This window comes from Sceloporus occidentalis, unplaced genomic scaffold, assembly GCF_023333645.1.
Source record: "Sceloporus occidentalis isolate IW3139 unplaced genomic scaffold, rSceOcc1.0.p SCAF_10, whole genome shotgun sequence".
NCBI lineage: Eukaryota > Metazoa > Chordata > Lepidosauria > Squamata > Phrynosomatidae > Sceloporus > Sceloporus occidentalis.
The window spans coordinates 8813498-8825856 of record NW_028316990.1 but is presented as its reverse complement, the minus strand read 5'-3'; the positions used below and the strand labels follow the sequence as shown (position 1 = coordinate 8825856).

The 12359-nt window shown below is 46.1% G+C and overlaps 1 protein-coding gene across 5 annotated transcripts in view; it reads left to right on the top strand.

The window, feature by feature from the left end:
- Window positions 1–12359, top strand: part of LOC149305809 (piezo-type mechanosensitive ion channel component 1-like) — a 95298-nt gene that overhangs the window by 70463 nt on the left and 12476 nt on the right. For 3 of the 5 annotated variants that reach the window (XR_016282450.1, XM_089539719.1, XM_089539723.1), the window contains exons 28-40: window positions 417–506; window positions 985–1073; window positions 1953–2024; window positions 3504–3605; window positions 5631–5731; window positions 6518–6611; window positions 6805–6918; window positions 7653–7825; window positions 7922–8043; window positions 8955–9143; window positions 10027–10285; window positions 11057–11245; window positions 11933–12197. Coding sequence is in view for 4 of the 5 variants with exons in the window: in XM_089539719.1 (XP_089395845.1) it covers window positions 417–506; window positions 985–1073; window positions 1953–2024; window positions 3504–3605; window positions 5631–5731; window positions 6518–6611; window positions 6805–6918; window positions 7653–7825; window positions 7922–8043; window positions 8955–9143; window positions 10027–10285; window positions 11057–11245; window positions 11933–12197 (1859 nt within the window). In the remaining variant the exon portion in view is untranslated. The remainder of the gene's footprint in view (window positions 1–416; window positions 507–984; window positions 1074–1952; window positions 2025–3503; window positions 3606–5630; window positions 5732–6517; window positions 6612–6804; window positions 6919–7652; window positions 7826–7921; window positions 8044–8954; window positions 9144–10026; window positions 10286–11056; window positions 11246–11932; window positions 12198–12359) is intronic. The other 2 variants (XM_089539721.1, XM_089539722.1) reach the window with 2 other exon arrangements.

Sequence of the window (12359 nt, the reverse complement as noted above, 5' to 3'; positions counted from 1 at the left end):
GATTTCCAAGTCCGCGCATTTCAAGTCTGCAGACTTGGAGGGGTGACTGTAATTGTTGTTGTGTGCTTTCCAGTTGTTTCTGACTTATGGCGACTCTAAGGTGGAAGCTATGATTGGGTTTCCTTGGCAAGTTTCTTCAAAGGGGTTTTTGCAATGGCCAACCTCTGAGGCTGAGAGAGTGTGACTTGCCCTGGGTCACCCACTGGGTTTCATGGTTGAACCAGGATTTAAACCCTGGTCTCCAAAGTCATAGTCGGATGATCAAACTCTACACCATGCTGTATTGTTGAGAACTCTAATGGATGATACTGACAGGTTCAAGGCTTCTGGGAGATGCACTCTCCATGCTTTGAACATGAGAGTTGTGTCTGTCTTGGTCTGGTTTTGGTTGACGCCTGCCTCATCTCTCTTTGCAGAGGCTTTGCACTTTACAAGGCCAGGATGATCAAGCGGATGAGCTCCCACCATCAGGCAGAGAAGAAGTCCTTAGTCCAGCTGAAGCGGCAGTGAGTTTTTTCGGGCGGCTTAGGAAAAGCACATTCTTTCTTTACCCATTTGGCGTTAGGACAGTTCTCAGCCATTTCTGTCCTTGGGCCAGGAGCAGAGGAGTTGGAAAATGTCTTGTACAGTGGGCCCTCCACATTAGGGGCTAAGGACCCCCATGAAAGTGGAAAAACTGCAAATTTAAAAATTGCAATTTTTTTTTAAATCAGCAAAAACATATCTCTAGATCCTCTAGTGTGTCTTGCATGCCTTCAAGTCGTTTCCAACTTGTGGCAACCCTAAGGCAAACTTATCATGGGGCTTTCTTGGTAAGATTTGACCAGATGAAGTTTGCCATAGCCTTCCTCTAAGGCTGAGAGAGTGTAACTTGCCCAAGGTTGCCCAGTGGGTTTCATGGCCGAGGGGCGAATTGAACCTTGGTCTCCAGAGTCATAATCCAACTCTCAGACCAGTGGCTGATACATTGCTGTTTGCCCACAGGATGGAGCGCATCCGGACCAAGCAGGAAAAGTACCACCAAGGACAGATTGAAGCGGACGACGAGGAGACCTCAGAGACAGACAAACCAGGTGAGAAGTTACTTTTGGGGATGGATGAGGAAAAGGAAGAAGAGCAGCTTTCAACCTGGTGTAACACCCCGTCTGGGAAAATGCATTTTTTCTCTGACTGGCCCACCCTCACTTCCATCAGGATCAGCAAAATGCAGACCTGATGTTTCATGGCGGTCCCAACACTTGTTTTTGTGTCCTTTCCAAAATCCCCTTAGGCTGTCCTTTTTGTTTCTGGAAAAGAAAAGGGGTGCAAATTTCCCATTGTGGAATCCTCCAGGAGAGACGATTCACTTTTTAAATAGCAACCAGGGGTTCCCTGCAGGCTTTAAACACAAACCTGATCTGACCTTAGAAAAATGTGTTTCTTTGGGCTATGAATCCCTGGAAAACCCAGCCAACATCGTCTCTGTCCACGCTGGGTGGGGAATTCTGGGAGCTGTAGTCCAAAAGAGGAACCTTCCAAATCTTCTTTGTTACCTGAGGCTGAGAGCTTGCCATTCAGGGGCAGAAACTGGTCATTTTGTCTATGGCCAAAGCTGTGCCTGACCTGGGTTTGTGGAAGACATTTGGATGTGTTTGGAAGAGGGATGGGGCTGAGGAAGAGCAAGATGGTATGAGTCTATGCATTGCAGAAATAATCCAGTTTGACGCCGTTTTAACTTCCACAGCTTAGTGCTATGGAGCTCTGGGATTTGTAGTTTTCTGAGATATTTTGTCTTCTCTATCAGAGAGCTCTGGGGCCAGAACAAACCCCAAATCCCAGAATCCCATAGCATTGAGCCATGCATTATTTCTGCAATGCAGATTAGACCATGGTCTCATCGGTAGCTCTGTAGGGTCACAATCCTGTCCACACTTTGGTGCATTCCTCACCTTTCCTTATGCCCCGCTCCACAGAAGCAGGCTCCAAGAAGGACCCTTCCCACCAGAAGAAACGCTGGTGGCGTCCGTGGCTTGACCACGCCGCAGGTACTGCCCGGCCCTGGCTTGGGAGAGAGCTCATGGGCACACTAACCCAGACTCACCTTGCTACTCGGGCCACCCTAACTCTCGCTGGGGTACGGGGCCATTGCTAACCCAAACCGTTGGTGGTGGGGTCATTGAGGGGACTGAATCATCTCTTCCGTTCTGCATGCAACTCTTCCACTCATATCTGGGGCCTTTTTATGCTGCACAATTACTTGCATGGCTGCATCCTATGGAATTCTGGGTTTTTGTGGTTTGGCGAAGAGGCACGTGCCCTTCTTTAAACTACAGATCCCAGGATTCGATAGGTGGTTGCCATGCTAAAGAGGAGTCATCATGCTATAATTGTGCATTGCAAAGGGGTCCCTGGTCTGGCGGTTTCTTCCATGTTATTCTGTCCTTGGGAGAGAAGGGCTTTTCTTGCATGTCTCACCTTCCCTATACCAACTCAACATTTGTCGGGGGAGGTGGGTTATCCTGGATTCTCTCTGTGTTTCTTTCTCTCTGGGATGTCTTAAGAAAGGTCACACTTCGAATTGTGCAAAAAAAATGAACAAGCAACCACAAGACCTTTGTGCTCTTGAATACTCTAGTTTGGTGCTTCCCAGAGCTTGGAAGCACTCCTTTTTGGAGATTGCAGATCTGATGATCTCGAGTTGCTCTGGCTTTTGTTTTACTAAGCCACATTGTACAGGTTGCAGAGTACGATTTTCAGTGCCTGCCTCCAGCTTTGATGGGAGCGGTAGTCCCTCAAAATGGAGTGTGTTTCTAAATTTCAGATAGCTTTTAGCTTTCCCGATAGCAAGATTTTCAGGTTTCCTGGTGGATATGCACAACTCTATGAAGAGAGACTCACAACTTTGCATGAAGACAGGTCCAACTTCCATCCTTGGTATCGCTAGGAAGGGCTTGGAAAGAATCCGGCCTGAAATCCTGATGACCCACTACTGTGAGTCAGTTCAGACTGTACTGAACTACATCACCCAATACTTTGGCCCCATGAAAGCCAGCATCCTATGCTTTATTCTGATCAGATGTGTCAGTTGTAGGACACAGATAATGTATACTTGAAGTCCCTGCTCCAGTGTCTACCACCTTAAGGTTTTTGAAAGATACCTAAGGCCTCAGCTGGTCATTGCATACTGTACTGAACTAGATGGACCAAGGGTCTGTCTCAGTATAGGGCAGATTTTGTTCTTTCCTAGAGCTTGGAAAAGTCCCTTTTTTGGATAACTACTCCAGTCCACAAGGCAATTGGGCAAACTGTCCTCTCAAAAAGGAACTTTTTCAAGTTCTAATCCTTTTTAAAGGTACTCAGGCAGATGAGATGCTTTGCATGCGGAGCCAGACAGACCTCAAATGCTGTGTTTGCATGAACCCGAGGGGTGTTAGATGCACACATCCCCATCCTTGGCAGACTGTGTGTTGACTTAAGAGTACCAGGATGGGCAGAGTAACCTTAATGTGCTTTTCCTCACTCAGTTGAGGGCAGCTCAGAGGTCCCAGCTCTGCTTTCCAGAGAGGAAGCAACTGCTCCTTTTAGGTTGGACAGAAGGACTGTGGGAAGCCGGGGACACTACAGTGGTAACGTCCGCATGAGCCAAACAAAGCAGGAATATTAGCCTGTGCTCCATTTTGTTGTTGTTGTTGTTGTTGTTGTTGTTGTTGTTTTGTGGGGAAATTGTACTTTTTTAAAGCATCCAAAGTTCTGCACCCTCCTCACCGTTCAGTCCTTTTCAAAGTGAAACCGCACTGTCTAATACTCATAGGGCATTAAAATTAAATGGATCCTTTCCCTTTCGCAGCTTGGGCAAGTTACTTTTTTGCACCCAGAATGCCATGGCCACTGGGCATTCTGGGAGTTGTGACCCCTCCTCCCCCCCAAAATTAACATTTCTAAGCTCTGTACTCTCTCTTATTTTTTTTCTTTGGTCACTTAAATGAAGCATTTTTATTTACTTGTTTACTGGGTTGGAGGATGGAGTTATAAGCCTAAGAGATTTCCCTCCCTATTGAATTGTGTGTTGGTTTTTGGTGCATCATTTTGGGAGGGAGCAAAGGAACAAAGGAAGAGGAGGGAGCAAAGAGTGTGTGGGCATGCATTTGTACGCCTGCATGCACATTTGGTACACTTCGGACCCCACCTCATTGCATCGTGATTTCAAGGCATTTTGTAAACTAAAAATGAAACACAGAAATACAAGGAAATGAGCAAACAATAAGACTAGAGAACAAATGCATAGAAAGTGTAAAATCCCAAATGCTAAAACATACTAACAGGTGCAGAGTGCATGGAACATAATAACCTGAAAGCTGCATGAAACAAGGGAGACCAAAATTAAAATGGCTGGAGTAAATAAAACAGTGTTTTTCTTGCACCGGGGATGCACCAGTTCCATAGAGCATTACAGAGCCATGCCACTTCTATTTCCAAGGATGCTTTTGCAAACTTCCCAGGGCCATGGGAAGCAACAGGTTTGGATGAACTTGCCCAGAGGATCTAGTATATGGCTCTTTGTAGGGAGGTAGAAGCAGATTTGGGGCTTTGTTGTGGACTCAAGCTTTGGTCCCCAGCAAAGCAGGATTGCAACCCAGAGTTCCCTTTCTCTGATCTGAAGCTGGGTTTCATCTCTTGTGCTTCTTGCATGCTTCTTTCTCTTTGCTTGGGTTTGTAGAATGGTGGTGGGAAATTGTTCTCTGTGCATTAGTTCTTTCCATCTCACATTAGTCGGGGTGCATCCACACTGTAGAATTACTGTAGCTCACTGTATCTTGGAGATGAGACCCAAATTCAATTATGTTTCATGTACACCTTATACATATAGCCTGAAGGTCATTTTTATAGACAATATTTTAAAATAATTTTGTGCATGAAACAAAGTTTGTATACAGTGGGTCCTTGGTATCCACTAGGGTTTGGTTCCAGGATCTGCCAAAATGTATAGATTCTCAAGTCCCATTAAATACAATGGTGTAGTAAAATGGTTTCCCTTTTATAAAATGCCGAAAGCAAGGTTTGCTTTGGGGAATGTACAGTTGTTCCTTCCGATTTGCGGGGGATCCGTTCCGGACCACCTACGAATTGGGAAAGTCACCAATATTGGAGCTCTATTGATTACAATGGGGATGCGCTCCCATGTGCGGTGCTACGTGCGCATCATGCACACACGCCATTCTGTCCTTGGCTTTCTGCGAAAGACCAAGGGATGCAAACGGCAAGACCATTAATCGAGAGGGACGACTGTGTGTATATATGTATATATAGCGAATATTTTTAAGCTGTGTTTGGTTGAATCCATGGATAAAGAATCCGTGGATACAGAGGACTGACTGTACATTGAACCATCAAAAAGCAAAGGTGTCACTGTCTCAGCCACCCATGTGGACAATTGGTGGCACTTTTGGATTCTGGAGTATTTGGGATTTGGGGTTTCTGGATACGGGAGACTCAGCCTGCAATTCTGTAGTGTGGATGCACTCTATCTCCTTTTCTTCTCGCCTGTTTTCCAAAGTGACCCATCACCACCAGCACACTTGCCCTGGGTGTTGGAGAGGCGGGAAGCAAGAGAAGGCTGCCTATCTAATGCTCTTTTCTTGGGGCGGTTACAGTTTTGCACTCGGGAGATTATTACTTGTTTGAGACGGACAGCGAAGAAGATGAGGACTCTGTCCTGGATGATCAGAAGCCACCCAAGCAAAGCGCCTTCCAGGTGAGGAGAAAGGAGCAAGGGGCAGCTTGCCAAAACAGTCATGTTTAGAGGACAAGTGGGCAGACACCTGACATGGCAGGTGTGCAAGCTGTTTGACGGGGCTCTGCAAAGTGGTACACCTGTTTCGGAGGTAGGAGTGAACACCTTGGATGGGTCATTTGGTGTTCAGGCTGTTAGAAGAGATGGATGGAGAGAGGTTCTTACTGGAAAGAAAAGCCTGTTAGAAGCTTTACACCAGGAACTGCAGAAGTGACCATCTTAGGAGGATGAATGTAAAAGAACTGAAATGCAGGCAGAAAATACAGTACAACTCCTGTATCTGGGGGGTTACATTGCAAGACACCCACAAAGACCCCATGCACACCTGAAACCATGGGTATTTATAACCCTATTGTTTTCAATGAGATGAACAATTTCCATCCCAAGCCAGAATCACATTGGAGGACCTAGAAATGCCTAGAGAGAACACTTGATGGAGGAAGCAAACAATATTTCCATGCAGAGAGCAGAGAATGCTGTTTCCTGCATGGAAAATGCTATTTGCTGCTCCAAGCACCAATGTGCAAATTTTGCACAGAATTAAGTCCCGAAATGCAAAGATTCTCATTAGGCCATGCTTGTCTGCTTTTTCGACACTCAGAAAAAGTCCACCATATTTTTCAACCATCTTTGAGTATTTTTGAATATTGCCTTCCCTACTTCACGGGATGCAAAATGGGGTTTGGGGGACTGGTGCAATCCACTTGTTATTTCCTTACCCTTGATCTACTTACTCCCTTCTCCCAGCTGGCGTACCAGGCCTGGGTGACCAACACCAAGTCCGCACTACACGAGCGAGAGAAGCAAGAGAAGCAAGAACAGGAGCTGGAGGAGGCAAAAGGCAGGTTCTTTGTTGCTCTTTTCTTCCCATTCCTCCATTCCAACTTCTTTGCCCAGGCCTGGATGTAGGGTCCCTCTGGTACAGCTTTGTACATTTTGGAAGGGCTGATTGCAGAAGGTGTCAAGGATGTCAAGCATGCTGGACTAGATAGGCAACAGGGGCAGGAATGTTTGACCAATTCTCTTTCTTTCAGGGGAAGGCAGCAAAGGGGAAAGTGGGCACGGGCAACTAAAGGACAGGACCAGCAGCCAGGAGGAAGAGGAAGAAGAGGGAGAAGAAGAAGAGGAGGAGGAGGAAGCAGTTCCAGGTACGTAGAAGGGATGTCCTAGGTGAAGGACACCAACAGTTGTCCTCAAAGTGGTTGTGAAGGTTGTCTAGAATCCCCCTCCTGCTTCTGCCTTTGCTGGATGGGACTCACCAAGACCACCATAAATGAGCTAAGCTGCCACCACTTATTGCATTGTTACCCCCCTTCCCCATGTAACTCAGGGCCCGAACAGACAGGCCAAAGTAAAGCTGCTTTGGGTCACTTTGGAAGTATGCTGTTTAAATGATACATGCATCCAAAGAGGCCGGAACTCATGCCAAAGCCACACTTCAGTCCTAACGACTAGAGCACAACTTTGGCGCAGCTTATGGCCTCTTCAGATGTGTGTGTCATATAAACAGCATACTTCCAAAGTGTCCTGAAGCAGCTTTATTTTGGCCTGCCTGTATGGGTCCTCAGTTTCTGACTTCTTATAACCCTATCATGTGGTGTTTTTTTTGGGGGGGGGGGGTTGAGAGTGTGCAACTCACCCATGGTCACCCAGTGGGTTTCCATGGCCAAGCAAGAATTCAAACCCTGGTTTCCAGAGTCATAGTCCAGTGCTCAAACCACAACACCACGCCAGCATAACTACGTTGGACTTGAGAAAGTATAAAAGGTGTGAGGGTATTCTACTTGCAGACATCCCGGAAGACACCTAGTTCCCATCAAAAGCAGGGAAACAAGGCTAGACAGGACTTAATCTAATCCGCCTGGCCTCCTTTTCTGCTCAGAGAAGAGTAACGTGGTGCAGCGGGTGCTGAACACGCTCCGCTTCCTCTGGGTGCTATGCCAAGCCACAGTGGACGGTCTGACTCAGTGGCTGCGGGCGTTCACGAAAGACCATGAACAGTTGTCCACTGTCTTGAGGCTGGAGAGATACGTCCTCACGCAACAGTTGGACCAGGTAAACTGAGCACTGAATGCTGCGGGAGGGAGCTTTCATTTGGAAGGGGATGGAGGGGGAGTTCCTCCAGTGATGGCATCGTTCGTTCTTACATAGGTGGAGGAGGTTCAGAGGAACGTCTTGGACAAGTTGTACCAACCAGGGGCAGCAGACCAAACCTCGCTGGATACCGCCTTGCCGGGAACAGTGGCAGGGTCTCCGGACAGCACAGCTTCCAGGCAGGTGCATAGGGGCAGGGGGCTGGCAGGAGGCGGATAGGGTCCTGTGGATCTCTCAGCCCTCTTGTTCCTTAGCCAATGGGGGAAAGCTAATGGGACCCCTGCATGTGGCTTATCCTGATGGAGACATCTCCAGATGTTTTGGGAATTCAGTTCCTAGAAGTCGCAGCTAGCATGGCTAGTGTTCAGGGACTATAGGAACTGGGGCCCAACAGCATCTGATGCCCATCTAGATGTACTCTCCAAGGTACCTTCAGATCCTCAACATGTAGAGAGATCTTGTAGCACCATTGAGACTAACTGAAAGAAAGAATTTGGCAACATGAGCTTTCGCAGACTAAAGTCTACTTCCCCAGATGCATTTGGTGGGGTCTGAGGAAGCAGGCTGAAGTTACGAAAGCTCATGCTGCCAATTTCTTTCTTTCAGTTAATCTCAATGGTGCTACAAGAACTCTTTACACACTGATGTTGACAGAGTAACACTGATTTTCTCCATGAAGGAAGCAAAGAGGAATTTTTAACTATTCCCAGGAGGTCTTTGAAAAATACACAGTTTTTGAAGACTATTCGCAGTTCAGGAAGTATTATTTGATGGTTCTTTTGTGCAGAAAAGAGCTGCTTCTGTGCAGAAAATAATATTCCTGCAAGAGAAATTATTTGCTGCGTGTTTCATGCAATGAAAATGCTGTTTTCCCCTCAAACCAACCACGTGCGATTTTTTTTCATAGAGTATTCTCATCCGTCCAAAATTATTCTTGTTTGAATTTCTCAGCACTGGAAAAAACACATTTTTCAAATGTTTGTGGATATTCTTTCCATATCCCTGCCACCTGCAGCAAGCGTATCTTCATGCACTAAGGTGACAACAGGTATATGACCTCCCCATTCCCCTCTTGTCCCCTTCCCCACAGTGGATACGAAGGAGCAGAGGTGCTTAGCACTGACACAACTGGCTACGAAACCCGAAGCGACAGCAACGAACGGAGTCCTGCCCTCGATTCCCGGGAAAGCATGGGACTCCTTCTTCCCAGTATCTCCCAAGAACTCCTGGCGGACTCCAAGACCCGGCCCCGCACCGCCAGCGAGTTGCTACTGAGCAGGTACTAGGAGTTGGAAATGTTGGGAAACATGGGGAAAGCGGGACTTAACACTGCATGCATATTTTGATAAGAGAACATCTTTGCAGAAGTGAAGGACTAACATTATAAAAAAGAAATGCAAGTTCTGCCATGTTTGACGCTCCAGATGTTGTTGGACTTCAGTGTCCAGATCCTGGCTGGGATTTATAGAATCAGAAACTGAAAACGTTTGGCATTGTGGCCACCTTACAGTCGTGTGTCTGTCCAGCCTATGTTCTGTGTACTTTCTTTTTCTTATCTTATTTTCTCCTCCTGTACTTTTCTAGTTATTTTAAAAAACTCAGTAATTAATGATACAAGTTGAGTCTCCCTTAACTGTAATTCCAAAATCCAAACTACTCCAAAATTGTCCACTTTGGGTACTGAGAGAATGACATCTTTGCTTTCTGGTGGTTCAGTGTACACCAACTTTTAAGTTTCATGCACAAAATTGTTCAATAAATTGTGTATAAAATTACCTTCAGGCTATGTGTAGGAGGTGTACATGAAACACAAATGAACTTCAATGTTTAGACTTGGGTCCTATCTCTAAGATATCTTGTTATATACAGTGGGCCCATGGTATCTGCTAGGATTTGGTTCCAGGGCCCTCCATGGATACCAAAATACATGGATAGTCAAGTCCCATTAAATACAATGGCCAAGAAAATGGTGCTCCTTATATAAAATGGCAAAATCAAGGCTTGCCCTGGATATAAATATTTCAAGATCTGAATAAACTCCAAAATCCCAAACACTTCTGGTCCCAAGCATTTCATATAAGAAAAACTCAACCTATATTTCTCCCTTTACTGCATCTGCCTCTGATCTCCCTTCCTTAATATTAATTTCCTTCCTTCTTAAGGCACGTCTCCTTTGAAGAGCTTGATGAATCGGAGCAGTTCTACCATTCCCGGAACCGCTTTGTGAAGCTGCTGCTGGCCTGCTACCATTTTGTGGCGGGCCATTCGGACCTCTTGTGCTATTTCATCATCATCCTCAACAACATGGTGACGGCGTCGGTCATTTCGGTGGTGCTGCCCATCCTGGTCTTCCTTTGGGCCATGCTATCTATCCCACGGCCCAGCAAGCGTTTCTGGATGACGGCCATTGTCTACACAGAGGTGAACCCATTGGGATCGGGTGGGGAAGCCAATATCTTTGACATCTCAATTTTTTAAAATGTAATATATATCCCACTTTTCATCCATGTGGGACCTAAAGCAGTTTACACGTCAAAACATTAATACCATTGGCCCCTGCCATCTGCAAATTGGAGCATCCGTGGATGGCACCAACCCATTATCAACATGCACATGGCTGTGCCAACGGGAATGCATGCATATTGGCATCCATTAAGGATAATGGGACTTGAGTTTTTTGATATTTGGGGGGTTGTTTCCAGAGCCAAACCCCCATGGATGGGGCAGACTAATGGTACAGCTTTAACAATATGCATAATATAAAAATTTAAAAAGCATTCAACAACAGTCCGCTTAAAACACGAATTTAGTTGGGTCTGTAATGGTAGAATAGTATTTTTTTAAGTATTATTATTTGGTTTTCTTTGTTACAGTTTGCATTTGTGTGTATTTTCATGCATCTGGGGGGCTTTCTGCATAATTTTGAGGCAAACACCTGGAAATCACACATTTGTTTTTAGGGGGCATTGAGAGCTTTGGTCTCCAAAGGCCACAGACAAGAAGCTTGGGCTCCACTTTACCCACCATTTCTCTAACTGCAGCATTTTAAATTTTTTATTGGAACATGTTTTTAAAATTGTTATTGTGCACCGCCTTGGGTCCCTTTGGGGAGAAAGGCAGGATAGAAATAAAACAAAACAAATCCTATTTCATCCTCTGCCTCTGAATTCTTGCCATTTTTTCCTTCCGCAGGTGATGGTGGTGGTGAAGTATCTCTTCCAATTTGGATTCTTCCCTTGGAACAGCTACAGCATCTTGGTGCGCAATGAAGCAAAGGCCTTTTTCCCGCCGCGCATCCTTGGTGTGGAGAAAACGGACAACTACATCAAGTATGACCTGATCCAGTTGATGGCACTTTTCTTCCATCGTTCGCTGCTTCTGGTGAGAGAAACTCTGGGGCTCTGAATGAGAGACTGAACAAACCCTGGCGGGGAAAGCAACCACAGTTTGGAAGAGTTCCTTTTGTTTGTTTGTTTGGACTGCAACTTCCAGAATCCTCCGGAGCAGCTTGGCCAACCTGAGTTGTCGTCAGTAGCCTAAATCTAAATTCTAGTCCCCACTAGAGTAAACCCATTCAAAATAATGAGATTTATGCAAGTGTTGACTTGTTCATTCAGCCACTAATTTAACAGGTATATTCTAGTTGGAATTGATTTTGACTGCTCTCTCTCATAAAATAGAGATAGCGTTGCATAGTAGTTTGAGCATTGGATTATGACTCTGGAGGCCAGGTTTCGATTCCCAGCTCAGCCATGAAACCCACAGGGCAAGTCATACTCTCAGCCTCAGGAGAAGGCAATAGCAAATCTCCTCTGAATAAATGAGACCAAGAAAACCCCATGATAGGTTCACTTAGGGTCACCGTAAGTCAGAAACCCAACAATACACCTTTTCCCATGCTCTGGGATGGAGTGGCAGAGAGTGGTCCTTGGGGAAGCTCTTAGTTACTATAGCAACAGATGCAGGATGCTGGTGAAGTGGCCCAGGAGGACAGGTACCTTCCAGGTTTATGTGGGGCTGAGTGCTGCATCCAACCTGAAATATCCCCCTCTCTCTTTGTCTTACCAGAGCTATGGGTTGTGGGACCATGAAGAAGATGTCTTGGCCAAACATCATCCCGAGGCGGCAGAACCACCGACTTTGACAGCAAGTGGAGAGGGTCCCGAAGAGACCACCACCCAGATCCCTCCCGCCAAGATGGAAACAGTGGTGGTTCAAGAAACCGAGCCTGAGGAAGCGACGTCCAAAGGGGGGATCCGTTCTCGGTTCAGAAAGAAAAAGGAGAAGAAAAAGAAGGAAGAGAGCAAGGCTGTGGAAGAGGAACCAAAGGAAGGTAGGTTGTGAGAGCCAGCATGGTGGTTTGAGCATTGGACTACAACTCTGAAGACCAGGGTTCAATTCCCAGTTCAGCCATGAAACCCACTGGGTGACCTTGGGGAAGTCACACTCTCTCAGCCTCAGAGGAAAGCAAGAGCAAACCTCCTCTGAACAAATT